The following is a 13,228-nucleotide window of genomic DNA, read 5'->3' as shown; positions in this document are numbered from 1 at the left end:
GGGTGCATGGACAAGACATAGGGCTTTGAGAGGACATAAGGCAAAATTCAGTTACCTGCATGGGTGCAGGGGTGATACAAGTTGAAGAAAAAGTGCCCTTCTATATAATTTGCTTCAAATTTCATTGTGGAGAAGGAAGCTCTCACAGGTGAAACTACTGAACCCAACGGAAAGGGGATAAGTCTGAGCATTCAAGCTTGTTTTCTAAGGGAGGTCCGATTGACTGAAGGGAGGTCAGATTTGGGAAGCACTGTGGTCATAGGGGATGAGAGACAGAGAGAATGGTTGGAGGAATATCAACAATGGAGAGATTTTTAAGGAAATAGTTATGAAGGAGATGGAGTTCGAACTAGGGGAAAGATGGCGTATAAGCAAGCAGGGAATGGAAGGAGGGCCGTCTAGGCAAGGAAGATCACATACAGGCTTCGAGCACTTGACCCACTAGGGTCAAGACACAACCTTACTGATCTGACGAACGGGACTCAGAAACAAAGACACCCAGAGGAAGCGTGGGCAGTGTGGCACACCACATCGCAGGAGCCAGAAAGCCGGCGTTCATATACCAGGGCTGCCATTCACCTGCCTGTAACTGTGCCAGTTGTACAACCTGTCCGAGTCCCTGTTCTGTTACATGTAAAACTAGAATACTACAACCTACCCAAGAGGGTTGTTATAGTAAATGAACATTAAGTGAAATAACATTTGTGAACATCTAACGAAGGACCTGGCACCAGGAAGGGTTTCAGTCCAGGCTGAATGAGCCAGGGGCCAGTTGGATTGAAGCAGAAAACGCTCAAGTTTTTATTTTGGGAGGATTCAGGAGACTTGTAGAATTAAAAAGTTGCTGCCTCAAATTATTTTTTGAAATAACTTTCACATATATTGACTTTTTAAAAACTGGTATCAAACTAGAAATGGTAAAACATGGCCCTAGAATGGATGTTTCTAGATTGTTTCTCTGTAGACATAGAAGGATCTATTCTTTAGTCTGGACTCAGGGATGGATATGTCTTGTACCGTCCTAGAGTTGAGTCAGCAAACTTTTTTCTGTGGAGGGCCAGATAATACCCTTTTGGCTTTCCAGTCCACCATCTCTGGCACAACCCACACAAGTCTGCCATCACAGGCCAGAAGACAATGGGCAAAGGAATGGGTACCTGTGTCACGAGAGAACTTTATAAACACTGAAACTTAAATTTCACGTAATTTTCACATCTCAAAAATAATACTCTTCTTTCGATTTTTTCCAACCATTTAAAAACATAACAGCTATTCTTAGCTCATAGATTGTATAAAAAACAATGCCTGCAAGCGCGGAAACTTTTTAACTGACCCCTGTGCAAGAGTCAAAACTGGTACCTGGCATCTTTGAAGTTACATTTACCCTGTTATTCATGCAGCAAGCATTTAAGCACCTCTAAGGCATAAGCCTGCAAGGGACACTGCATTGAACAGCACCCCATCCCTTTGGGGCTCACCTTGAAGCTGAGGAAACAGACACCAACAAGTCATTCTGATACGACCTGGGAGAGCCTGATAATAGGGCCATATGTTTGTAGTAAAGGGAAGGAGGAATTGGTTCTGGAAGGGTGAGGTGGCCAGGGTGAGGACTGTGTGACAAGGAAGCACAAACGAGTCGGTGTTGGGGCTCAGCTCAATAGCAGAGGAGTGAAGGGAGGACATCCTCGGCAGGAGGACCCATCTCTGCAAAGTCAGGACAGTACTCGTGTGTCTGGAATTTGGTGAGTGGTCCCCCAACTCTTCTCCATGTGGCAAGAGGGTGGGATGTGGGGTTGGGAGATGGTGGGAGATAAGGCCAGAAAAAGAGGGTGGGTTCAGATTGTAGTCCACACTGAAGTGTGCCGATTTTGTTTTTTAAGGCATTGAAGTGTCCCCTAGAGGTTTTTAAACATAGTGGTAATGTGATCACCTCTGTAGTCTAGGAGTTAAACAGGTAGCAATGTGGAAGCAGGCAGAAATTTCAGGGAGGAAAACTACAAAGAATAACTGGACTCAAGCAAGCAAGAGCTACAGGGGACTGACTGAAAGCAGTGATAGTTGTCCAGAACCCCCTGGGAGGCAGGGGGTGGTGCATGTCCAGGGCACCCACACTCAGAGCAGTGGCTTCATCCTCTTTATGGGAGGCTGAACTAGATGACTTCTGAGGTCATGCTCTGACATTGCCCTTTACTTTTAAGGAACAGCCACATGGGTTCCCCGCAGGCTGTGGACAGAAGGATCTCATCGCTCTAGCATCATCTTGATTTTTCGCAGTATCCATGCTAGTGCCCAGTAGCAGTTAGAAAATCATTTGGACGGCATTTGATGGCATTGTCCTTGCTTGCTCCTGCTTACATGAACATCTTGGGAGATAGAGCCCTTGGCAGACCAGCAGGAAGGTGGCAAGGCTGATAGACCGAGAGAGTGCTAGTGAGCACAGATAGGGGCTGAGCACATTTTAGCCTATGGAAGTACTGGGGAGACTCTGTAAATCAATCAACAGCATTGATATTGCTCTGTTTAAACAGTATTTTTGCGTCCAAAATTTCAGGTAATCGATGGGGAAAAGGTTGTTTCTCTATTCAATGACAGAATTTGTGTTTCCCCAAAGGGTTTTAAAGGAAAAATTCCAGATGATACAAAAGTAAAAGCTACTAGCATTGTGTGAACTGCATGAAGACCAGAACTCAATGTTTTAACCAACAGTCTGCTGTCCTTAAGTGTTTAATCGAAGGACAAAAAACAGAACAGATCACCTCATTCCTGGCTCAAAGGCCCCAGTGACTTCCTGTCACACTCCAGGGAAAACTCGAATTGCTACCACCTTGTCTCTGAACTTGGCCTCTCCATGAGGCCCCTCAGTTCCCCACTCAGGGAACCTAGACTGCTTGCTGTTCTTCTTTCTTTTTTTTAAAGATTTTATTTATTTATCTTTAGAGAGGAAGGGAAGGAGAGAAGGAGAGAAATATCAATGTACGGTTGCCTCCCATGAGTCCCCCCGCTGGGAACTGGCCTGCAACCCAGGCATGTGCCCTGACTGGGAATCGAACCGCGATCGTGTGGTTCTCAGGCCCGCGCTCAATCCACTGAGCTACACCAGCCAGGGCCTTGCCTGCTGTTCTTAAACCCACCAATTTTTTTCCTCCTCAAGCCTTATCCATGGGATACTTCTTCTGTCTAGAAAGTCCTTTTCCCAGATCGTTGAGTGGATCCACCATGTTATTCAGATTTCTGCTTCAGTATTACCTCCTTAGAGGGACTTACCTGACCACTCTCTAAAATAAGACACCCTGAGTGGGTGGAGGTAGAAGAGGGTATAGGGTGGATAAATGGTAATGGGGAAAATACAATTAAAAATGAACTATTAAAAATAAGAAACAAAATAAAATAAGATACCTCTTCCCCTCAATCCTGGTGTTTTTCACCAGCAATTTTTCCTGCTTTACTTTTCTTCATTTATTACTCCAAAATCATATTATTTATTCATTTAATTATTGTCCTCCACTCCCAGTAGACTGTAAGCTCAGAGGGTAAGAACTTGTCTGGGTTTCTGTGTATTCTCCCGACCTAGAGCAGTACCTGGCACGTGATAGGTGCTCAACTGATATGTGTCAAATTAGAAGGCTGCCCTGTGGAAGAATGGCATACAACTGACGGGATTCCTCCCCCCCTTTTTTTGAATGCTTACTATACATGCCAATAACAGTCTAATGGTGATAATATTCTAATCTTTAAAATGATAGAATTTGATAATGCTAATATTGATAATGATAATAATAATGATAACGATAATTTGATAATGATAATATTCTATTTTTAAAGTATTAAATATTAATATCATTTATATAATATACTTAACAATATTATATGATATTTCAATAAAGTGATATAAAATAAATTTAACATAATAATTAATAGTAGTAATAATAATAAACAACCACTTATTAAGGTCTTACTGTGTGCTGAGAACTATTAACTTCTACCCCCATTATCTCATTTAATCCTCATTATGACCCTGGCAGGTACATATTATTAGTTTCTCAGTATTATACTTCAGGACAACAAAATCAGGAAATTAAAAACATTATTGACATTCTAACATGGGTTTACCAGCCTCCAACACCATTGTGATTTTCTTTATATAACTAATAACATTAATGACTCAAACCACCTTGAAATGAACTTCAAGAAGCTTTTAAATGTCTTACTATACAGGGCAGAAATAGGAAAGGGGGAGGGCCACTTGGCATGAATTAAGCTTTCTAACTAGAGAATGAAATGACAAAAAGTCCTGGCTTATGCTTTGGGAAACTGTTCAAAAACAATAAAATGGAGTGAGATAGTGTTCACCATTCAATCGTACTCATCAAACACAACAGAAGGAGGGTTCAACTTGACTGTTTAGGAAGCCAGTGGAATGTCATCTAGATCTCCTGGAAGCCACAAGACTCATCTTACAGGTGGAAAGGTCTTTGACTAATCCAGGCAGACACGGAAAACAATTTCCTCCAAAAGAACGACTCTTCCACAGTCTGTGGGACTTTTCAGAAGACCCTTGCAGTGCAATGTGCTGCATACCTAAATTGTTTTCAGAAAGACCTTGAAAAATCACTCAGGCTCTTTTTCACTCAAAGGCTAAATGAGGAAAAGCAAGGCCTAGTGGATGCCGGAACTGGTGTGTCAAGGTCATCTGACTGCCTGGGGGTCATGTCCAGGGAATGGGTGCCACATTAAATTTTTAGCTAAACTGTGAGCTCTGGATCTGGAAACCACTTTTGTAGGGCAGCTGTTACTTTTGCTTAGATCGTAAAAGTACTTTTAATCCATTGAGAATTTCGGAGGGGTAAGGGGGAACAAATCAAACAGATTCTAGTCCAATTTGGCCAGGAAAAAAAAATAAAGGCTGATTTTTCCATCCAAGTTGTGTAGTCTGGTTGGAGTCTATCCCACTCAGGGACAGCCTATTGTCTGCACTTACCAAGTCTGAATCCTGAGGCCCACTAAAAAGGAATTTTCCCTCTCCTTTCTATCCTTCAGAAAAGTTTCTGAAGGTGACTATTTCTGTCCTCCCCTGGATGACCTCTTTCTCTACAGAAATCATTAATGTGAAGCAAATGCTCTCTGTCCTTCACTGGAGACAGCCTGGTCTTTTTAACCAGGCTCATCAAACAGTAGGCACTTTTTTTGTTCCCTATACAATAAGCGTTGTTGGGTTCATGGGTCACCTTCAGGAGAGAGGTCAGAAGGAAAAACTGCAGTGTTCAAAGCTGGAGCTAGAAATGCCAGCCATCAAAGAACACAGTACTCTGTAGACAGCAATGATGTATAGGGCGTGCACTGGCCAGCCCTATTGGCAGGGTCATATCTAACCTTTATCCTCAGCAAAGCCAGAAAAGGTCGCTGAATGTGGTTGACACTCAATGTGAGGCCCTGTGAGAAGCTGGCCAGAGAAATCCTGGTGCCTAGCCTAGGGAGTTCATTTTCACTGAGGGGGAATTGTATTCTGGCTCCTTGCAGACTGACATCGCAAGTACTTTGAACACTGAAAAGAACCAAAAAAAAAAAGAAGAAGAAAAAGAAAAAAGCAAACAGACACACACACACACACACAAAGAGAGGGAGCGAGGAGAGGAGAGCCACGGAGATATCAGCAGGGGTAGTTAGTAAAAAGAGGCCAGAGACAGAAAACCTTTTGTTCCCCAGGGTTCATTTCATGTAGAGATTGTGAGGTGAATGGCTTTGAAATGAAATGGGTTTATGAAGGAGTTGCTAGGTCACAGGAAGCACGACTGTCAGACTGCTTTGTGAATTCGATTTCTTTAAAACTTAGGTTAATCTTTAAAAAGAATTTATCTCTTTTCCCGTTCCTTTGTGGGGGTGGTGGGAAGGATGGAGTAAAATTGGGAACGGTTCCCACTTTCTTTTATTTTCTATCCTTTCTAATAATGCAAAAAGAAATGATTACGTGTTCTTTGTCAGAAATTTTCGTATGTTAAGAAGTGGGCGGGGCATCACATTACCTTGGCCCATTAGCCAATGACACGAAGGTATGCAAATGTAACCTTTGATAGGCCCGCCTCAATCAAAACAGTGAGCTCAGAAGCTTTGGAGCTTTTTCTGAGTCTGAGCTCCCAGCTGCGAATGACAAACCTGCCCCGGCCCCGGGCCGTTCTCACTTTCATTTAGTACTACACTCGATGGAGGGGCGGACACGCCTGCACTCAATGCAGTGTAACTAGTGTGTTAGGAATACGGCTCAATTCACAGCTGCCGAGATGAAGTATAAGGTAAGAGTATCTTTTACATAAGTCTCCGTTTGTGTGTGTGTATTTGTATGGTTCCCACTGTGACAACTCCTCTGGAGAGTCACCTTGTGTGACCGAGTTTTGAGTTGAGTCTCAGTCACTGAGACTGGCACACAAGGAAGCAGGCAGAGACCCGGTCTCTAAGCCAGCTCCCCGAGTTCACAGTACACCCGAGTCCGTCTCCTCTGAAAGTTTTGGAGAATTAGTCTTTGAGGCAGTCTGTAGGCGCTACTGTAGACCGCAGGGCGTCTGACTTCTAGCGGAGTACGTATTAGCTCAAGTCTGCTTGGCTCCCCCAGGCCTGGCCTCCACTGTCTCCCGGAGCCCCGGAGCTGTAACGAGAGAGGAATCAGAGTTGCAGAGTCTCCCAGACTGGCTCGTAAAGCAGTCTTCAGCCTTTGCTTTCAGCGTGTAGTCTGGGATGCAGTTTGCCATGTGTACTTTTGGTGGTAGAAATTAAAAGCTCCAAGTACTATTCATTATACAGCTGGTGATGGGGAATTTTGATATCCGTAAATGATGTTGATTGTAAGAATAAATGAATATTTGCCATTTCTTGAAAAACACTTCTTTTGGCATTTAAATAGACTGAGAGTCTGAAGCTTTCCTCAGGACAGTTTGTTGTCCCTAAAGTTTGCAGAATGCCATAATACTTTGGCAGCATTTTCTCCCATGCATTTTACACCACTGTTTATTCTTGGCAAAAAGGGGTTACAACTCGCTCAGCGTATTCCATTTTAAGTCGCCCTCATGTAGGAGGCAAGCAGCTACCAGGCACACTGGACAGAAGCAGATTGCAATGAATAGGATGTGATATTTCCTTGGAGGATGGATATTTCTCTTCTAGAATAGTTACCACTCCTAGTGCTTTTATACAAAAGTGTATGTCATTACATGAAATTCTGGCAAGGTGACTATGCTTTTAGACTGACAGTTTGTATCACCTGTCTGATCTTCAGGACTGTGCTAGCCGGGAGCTACTTTGCTTTCTCTCTGAATTATCTAGCTTCTGACTCATCCTTTTTTAACGCGATGTTGTAAATACTCTGTAGCCAGCGTATCACCACAGTGATAAATCTTTTGTTCAAAAGTTATAAATCTTATTCAAAGCTCCAAATCTGAATATTGAAAGCCTTTTATTTTTAAAGTATGAATTAGAGTTCTCCTTGAAAAGGTCACAGTTATCTGAAAACGCAGGAATCAGTTATCACTCTGCTATCAGCTTTCCATTACCTGCCTTAATAGGGAAGATCAGAGGAATGGGTAATCTTGAAGATTCTCAGTATTTGACTTGAAGATGCAATGAAAAACAAATCCTTCTATAATAGCAGAAAAGTTCTCTTTTTTCAGCCCATATAGCCACAGTTTCCTTATGCAGAGCAGTGTTAGGACTAGATAATTGTTCAGCCCACAGTGAGTCTTTGCCCCTCCTGGCCCATTGCTGAATTCCTTTAGTTCACAAAAACCGACCAGCAGAAAGGAAATATGCTCATACATTTATTGTTGGAAAGTATAAATGACTGAAGTTAACAATGAGTGCTCCAAACTAGAAAGTGACAAAGCCTAAAGTCATTTATTCAGTGACCTCATCATGTTTCGTTTTACTCTTATGGAAAGAAAACATCAGGGCAACAGATGATGTAAATTATGACTGGCATTCATGGAGAAAACCTGCCTCTCTGCTGGGTCTTACTAGTGTTGAATACCCTGCAAAGAGATGTGAATATGTGATTTTTACTAACTCGTGGACACTTTCGTCAGAAAAAAAACTACTGACTTCTCTGACTGACCAAACGACAGATTGACACCTTGTGGTAACCATAAAATGAACGAATGGCTGAATCGGTCTACTCTCCCTTTCTTAAAAACTGGTTTCTCTCTAGTAAAAGATAGACAACTTTAAGGAGAGGATTTTGTAAGTAGATGACACAAGGTAGAGATGTAATAAATAACATTTCTAAAAAGATTTAGAGTGACAATACAGCACTGTCATTTAATTCTCCCTATAACTCTATGAGGTGGGTATGACTATACTCATTTTCAAATGTGGAAATCCAAAGCCACACAGCTAAAAAGTGGTGGAGATGGGCTTTGAACCAACACTATCTGGTCCTAGAACTTGTGACTTTAATTAAAGAAAAAGAAAGAACCATCTGTGACCTCTCCAAAATGTCCTGTGTGACTGGGGTTTTCTTCTCCCAGGAAATTTGAGACTATTTCATTGCACGTAGTCCTGCAGGATAGAGTTGTTGTTGTTGTTGTTGTTGTTTTAGGCAGTAACTCTACAAAGCAAAGTGAAATGCATGTTTCAGTTATTTGTTTGATTTGAGCCACTTAGGTAGTAAAGCCAGATAATTGTTAGATTGTAAAGTCTTGGAGTTAGGAATTATTTCTTAAACACTGTGTTGCGCTATACACTATAAACTTAGCACAGTCAGACTTAAAAATGTTCACTGAAAGATTTGTAATCCAGCCACTATTAGATTTTTTTAAACTAGATTATCTGGTTTGGCTACTTCAGGGATCATAACTGGAGAACAACCAAGCCCGCACTCATTTTGCAGCTCAAGGTCAGCCAGCTATGTCTTTACAATAATCTTGAGAATTGTGGAATGTAAGCTATTACTTTGGTAAACATTTTTGAGTAGCGCCTACCTCGTCTATTTTTATTTCATTGTATATATATATTTATTTCTTCATAGGAAGGTTGCACTCACTCCCATATGTGCTTAATATTTGATTTCTCTTAAAAGTATTCAGTCTGAGGTTATGTGATAGTAAATTGTGTGTGTGTGGGGGGGGGCTATTATTTATTAAGAGTTTGGACAAGCTCCTCTGAATATACAGAGCATGCCCTGTAGTGGGGGGAAGAGGCTGAGGCTTGCTCAGGGAAGGCTTCCCTCCTGACATTATGGAGGCAATTATGGCTGCTGTCTGCCAGGAGGGTGATTGAAGGGCCACTGCAAAGCTGTGTTCGAGCAGAAGCTGGAGACCCTGCCCATTTTGTGCTGTCCCTGGCCTGGTCAGTGGTTCTCAGCAGGCACTGCCTGTCTGATCTCTAATGGCTAAGCAGCTTTGGGGGCTTTACCAATTTCTGAACCCCGTAGGTCCCCATTAAATTTTTAAATTATTTCTCTAATTAACCATTGAACAAATTCATTCTTAAATGCTTGGACTGAAGAAAAATTATAGATGGAACTTGCAAGTCAGAAAGCTACATCCTGAAGTTCAGATTTCTGTGTTCCGGCTGACTGTGAGCAAAGTAGGTTGGGGAACCAAGTGAGTCTGTATGATTGAGAGCTTTTGAGGGGGACTTTGAAAATATTTAAGTTTCTCAAGTGGACTTGAGAAAAAAATAATTGAGGGTCTTCCATTTAGTCTGTGGTTGCTTACAGCCTGTATGATTCCCAATTCTTTCCTTGCTTTGACATTTTGGTTTTAAAATCTTTATTTCCTTCTAGATGATCTGTTGCATCCAATCCATATTAGAAACTCCTGCCCCCATTTTTAAATCTTCTGTGAGATCTATAAATTTAGAAGGACCAAAAGATGCTTTGAAAAATCCTTGCTTAATTATTTGTTTTATATTATTTATTTATTAAGCAAACCCACTTTTGGAGCTAAATGACTTACCTACACAGAGACGAAAGACTTTGTAGAGCTGAAGATGTTCTGATAACATCACATATATAGCAAGTTGCACAGTGTAGGACATACCAAAGATGCCTTTAGCATCCTTTCCTTGCTGGGATATAGATGCATTCTCTTATCAGAATTCATCAGTGGCTTCCTGTCTGTACCTCTCCCCGCAAGACTTCTAAAAACAACTTCCTCTCTACTTTTCAGTCCCCTTTGCAAATTCTCGCCCCTTTTTTGTCCTCACCACCTGTCATTTTTTCATCCAAGCATTCCTTATGCTTCTGTAATAGCTGACTTTTCTAGGGCTTGCCTCCCCAATCCACGTAGACATGACTCCCTCAAAGCACACCCTGTACCTCCACCTCTCTTCTCCCTTTTGTCTCTGCTGTGAGAAATCTTGGCCTTCTGCTGCTCCCTGATTCATTTGCCCCTGTCTCTTTACACCTACCTGACTTGGTTAGTCTGTCACTTTCCACAGGTCCAGGCTCCTCATCCATTCTCTCTGTGAAGCCCAAACCTTTGTCTCCTTGAGTGTCTTGCTATGATCCCTGCAGTAGGCTTTGACCTCTGCCCTACTCTGTTTGCACCACATAATTTACTTTCAATCAAATGACTGTCTAAATGATACCTGTAATTCATATAAGTTACCCATTGAAGCTGTCAGTTCAGCTTTTTCTTTTTTAACATTCAGTGTTATTTTGTATTAGTTTCAGGTATAGGGGGCTGTCCAGCTTTAAGTAAGCCCCATTGAAGCCAAGAAATAAATAAAGGGGGGCCTTTCTTTGTACATAGAGGTAGATTGATAAACAGGCCACTGAATAAAAAGTGTGATCTAAGATCCTTTGTCTTGAGGCAGCAGGGTCTTGGTCTAGTGTAGTCTTGTAGTAGAGACGAAGTAGAGTGTGGGCTTTGGGGAAAGATGTTACCACTTCTTGTGATTTAACGCTCTGTAACCTTGGGCAAGTTAAGATCTCTGAGCCTCGGTTTTCTTATCTGAGAATAGGGATAACCATTGCCTAATGCTATTGTTCTAAGGTCTAAACAAGAGAATTTATGAATACAAAGTACGTAACATGACTCCTGGTGTGTAGTAAGTAGACAATGACAGTCACCTCCAGCTCCCCTTGTACAGTAGATGCTTAGTAGACGTTGAAAGGAATGTGTGCATTCAAGACTTGGTGACTGGATTATGTGAAAATCCGTTACTAGGTTAAGATGGCTGAATATTGTTGAGTATTCCCTGAGTCTGGATGTGTGTATAGAAATGCAAATACCACACATAGGGAATTACCAGCACATTTCATGCTCCCTCTTGCTCCCATATTGACTTGCTATCCTCACTCCTATTAATGAGACTCAATATTCCTGTGCTAACAGGATCTTACTGATAGTACATACTCAACAAATACTGAATTAAATGTTGAGTAACATAAAATGTTTATATAAGTAACCATTAAAAGTATCTTAATGCTGTGGCATAACAGTGTCTTTCTATAGCATCATAGAAAGAACACGGGCTTAGTTTCAAATACCAGTTTGGTTACTTTCTAATAGTATATAGGCAGTCTACTTCAGGCCTCTTTCCTCATTGATAAAAGGGTGATTTATTAAATACCTGTCTTATTAGAGAGTTGAAAGGAAATAAGATATGAACATCTTTCTCAGCTTTTAGCATCTAGTAAACATTTTAAATTGTAGCTATTAAGATGCATTATAAGATATATATGTATATAATATATATACAGAAAAATCATCAGCTTAAAAAAATCAAAGGTGAAATGCAAAGGTAGTGAGTTGCTGGATACAGAAGTTCAGGGTTAACTACAGGGTCCAGCAGAAGTAACACCTGCTTGAGTATGGTTGGTATGATAATAATATAGGTGTAATAATTGATAGTTTTAATTTCAACATTTCACGTAAAATGACATATGGTGTGTTTTATTGTGATATTGTTATGCTACAGGATTACATACTTATGGTGTTGTTGTAATAAAAAGATTTTGTAATAAATAGGGTCATTATTTGTGCTGGACCCTGTACATCCCTTATCCTATTACACAAAGTGTGAGTAGATGGAAAGTAAGAGGTCTTGGTTATCTATTTTTATATTACTTAAGGGTAAGAAAGAAAACTAAACAAATTGGTTTCAAATGCCAGCCACTGGGACCATGAAATTATTCTGCAGTAGCATATAGACTTAATTATCAGGCCTCCTTGCCAAGGTAAACAAAACAGGGCCACTGGGAAGAAATACTACATTTCCAACGGAAAATGCCAGAGAATGGCTGCTAGTTTCCTAGGTAATGGATGATTGCAAAGACTATGAGCTTGGAAAGGGGACCCCTCCCTACAAAAAAAACTATTTATACTTTGTCAACAGTCTTCCCCCCGCCCCATCTTATTTACCTTGAACATTCCAGTCATCTCCCTGTAGTAATTCTTACTAGTAAATGGGGACTCTGAAGCCTGGGGGACCTTACAGCCCAGCTGCAAGACCATCTTCCTGAGGAATCTTCATTTCAAGATAAATGGCCTTGTTGGCGACTTTTCCCATCCTATACTGCAAAGGGTGATTTTTTAGAATGTAGATTTGGTAGACAATGTGATCTAGGTGAACTGAAGCCTGCACTTTAAGGAAGATAAAATAGGTGCTCTAGAAAATGGGAGCGGTAATGGCATATGACAGTGATTTTTTGTGATTAAGGTAGTGGATGGAGCAGCTGCTTATGGAGATACTAAACTTGCCAGCGGAACATTTTCAATATATGCCTGGGCTCCACCATGGACTACTAATTACCAGTTTATTCTTTAAAAAGAGCTACTCCCCCACCACCACCTCCACCTCCCCAACCCTTAATGGTGCTAAATAGTGTTTAACTAGATGGTTCATGATCCTGGTTCAAAGGCTGGGTCCATTGCCTCAGAGATGTCTTATTTCTTTGTAAATCTTGGTATATACGTTGCAAATGAGAATTCCTCCTGATATTTTAATATGTCAAGGTGATACTTATAAGATGTTAACAAAAGGTTTCCTTATGTGGAATGTCAATGTTTATGCTTACCAGAAATAAAGATTGAGCAACCATGAATATGTAAAAGTACAAGCACTGTTCAAAAATGCTTGATAGCTCCTTTTGAGTTTAATTCCTTTCTTTACTCTTCATGTGTGTGGGGAGAGGATTATTTGACAAACTTAATGGAAAGTTGCTGCAACCAAAAGGCATATAAGGTTAAGATTTGAACCAGATCTTTTTATTTATTAAAGCAATATGCATTTAGACAGC

General features: G+C 41.0%; 1 protein-coding gene across 2 annotated transcripts in view; it reads left to right on the top strand.

Moving 5' to 3' along the window:
* The window catches only part of NEDD9 (neural precursor cell expressed, developmentally down-regulated 9), a 189,929-nt gene that overhangs the window by 138,350 nt on the left and 38,351 nt on the right, over window positions 1-13,228 (top strand). Inside the window, exon 1 of one of the 2 annotated variants that reach the window (XM_037037985.1) lies at window positions 6,107-6,287. The exons of the other annotated variant lie outside the window; for it this stretch is intronic. Coding sequence (XP_036893880.1) covers window positions 6,276-6,287 — 12 coding nt within the window. The 5' untranslated portion in view covers window positions 6,107-6,275. Of the gene's footprint in view, window positions 1-6,106; window positions 6,288-13,228 lie in introns of those variants that run through there. 2 annotated transcript variants of the gene reach the window in all.

This window comes from Sturnira hondurensis, unplaced genomic scaffold (genome assembly GCF_014824575.4).
Source record: "Sturnira hondurensis isolate 20B ecotype Veracruz unplaced genomic scaffold, ASM1482457v3 Scaffold0023817, whole genome shotgun sequence".
Lineage (NCBI taxonomy): Eukaryota > Metazoa > Chordata > Mammalia > Chiroptera > Phyllostomidae > Sturnira > Sturnira hondurensis.
Note: the sequence above shows the minus strand (reverse complement) of the source record. Positions and strands in the feature narration are given on the sequence as shown.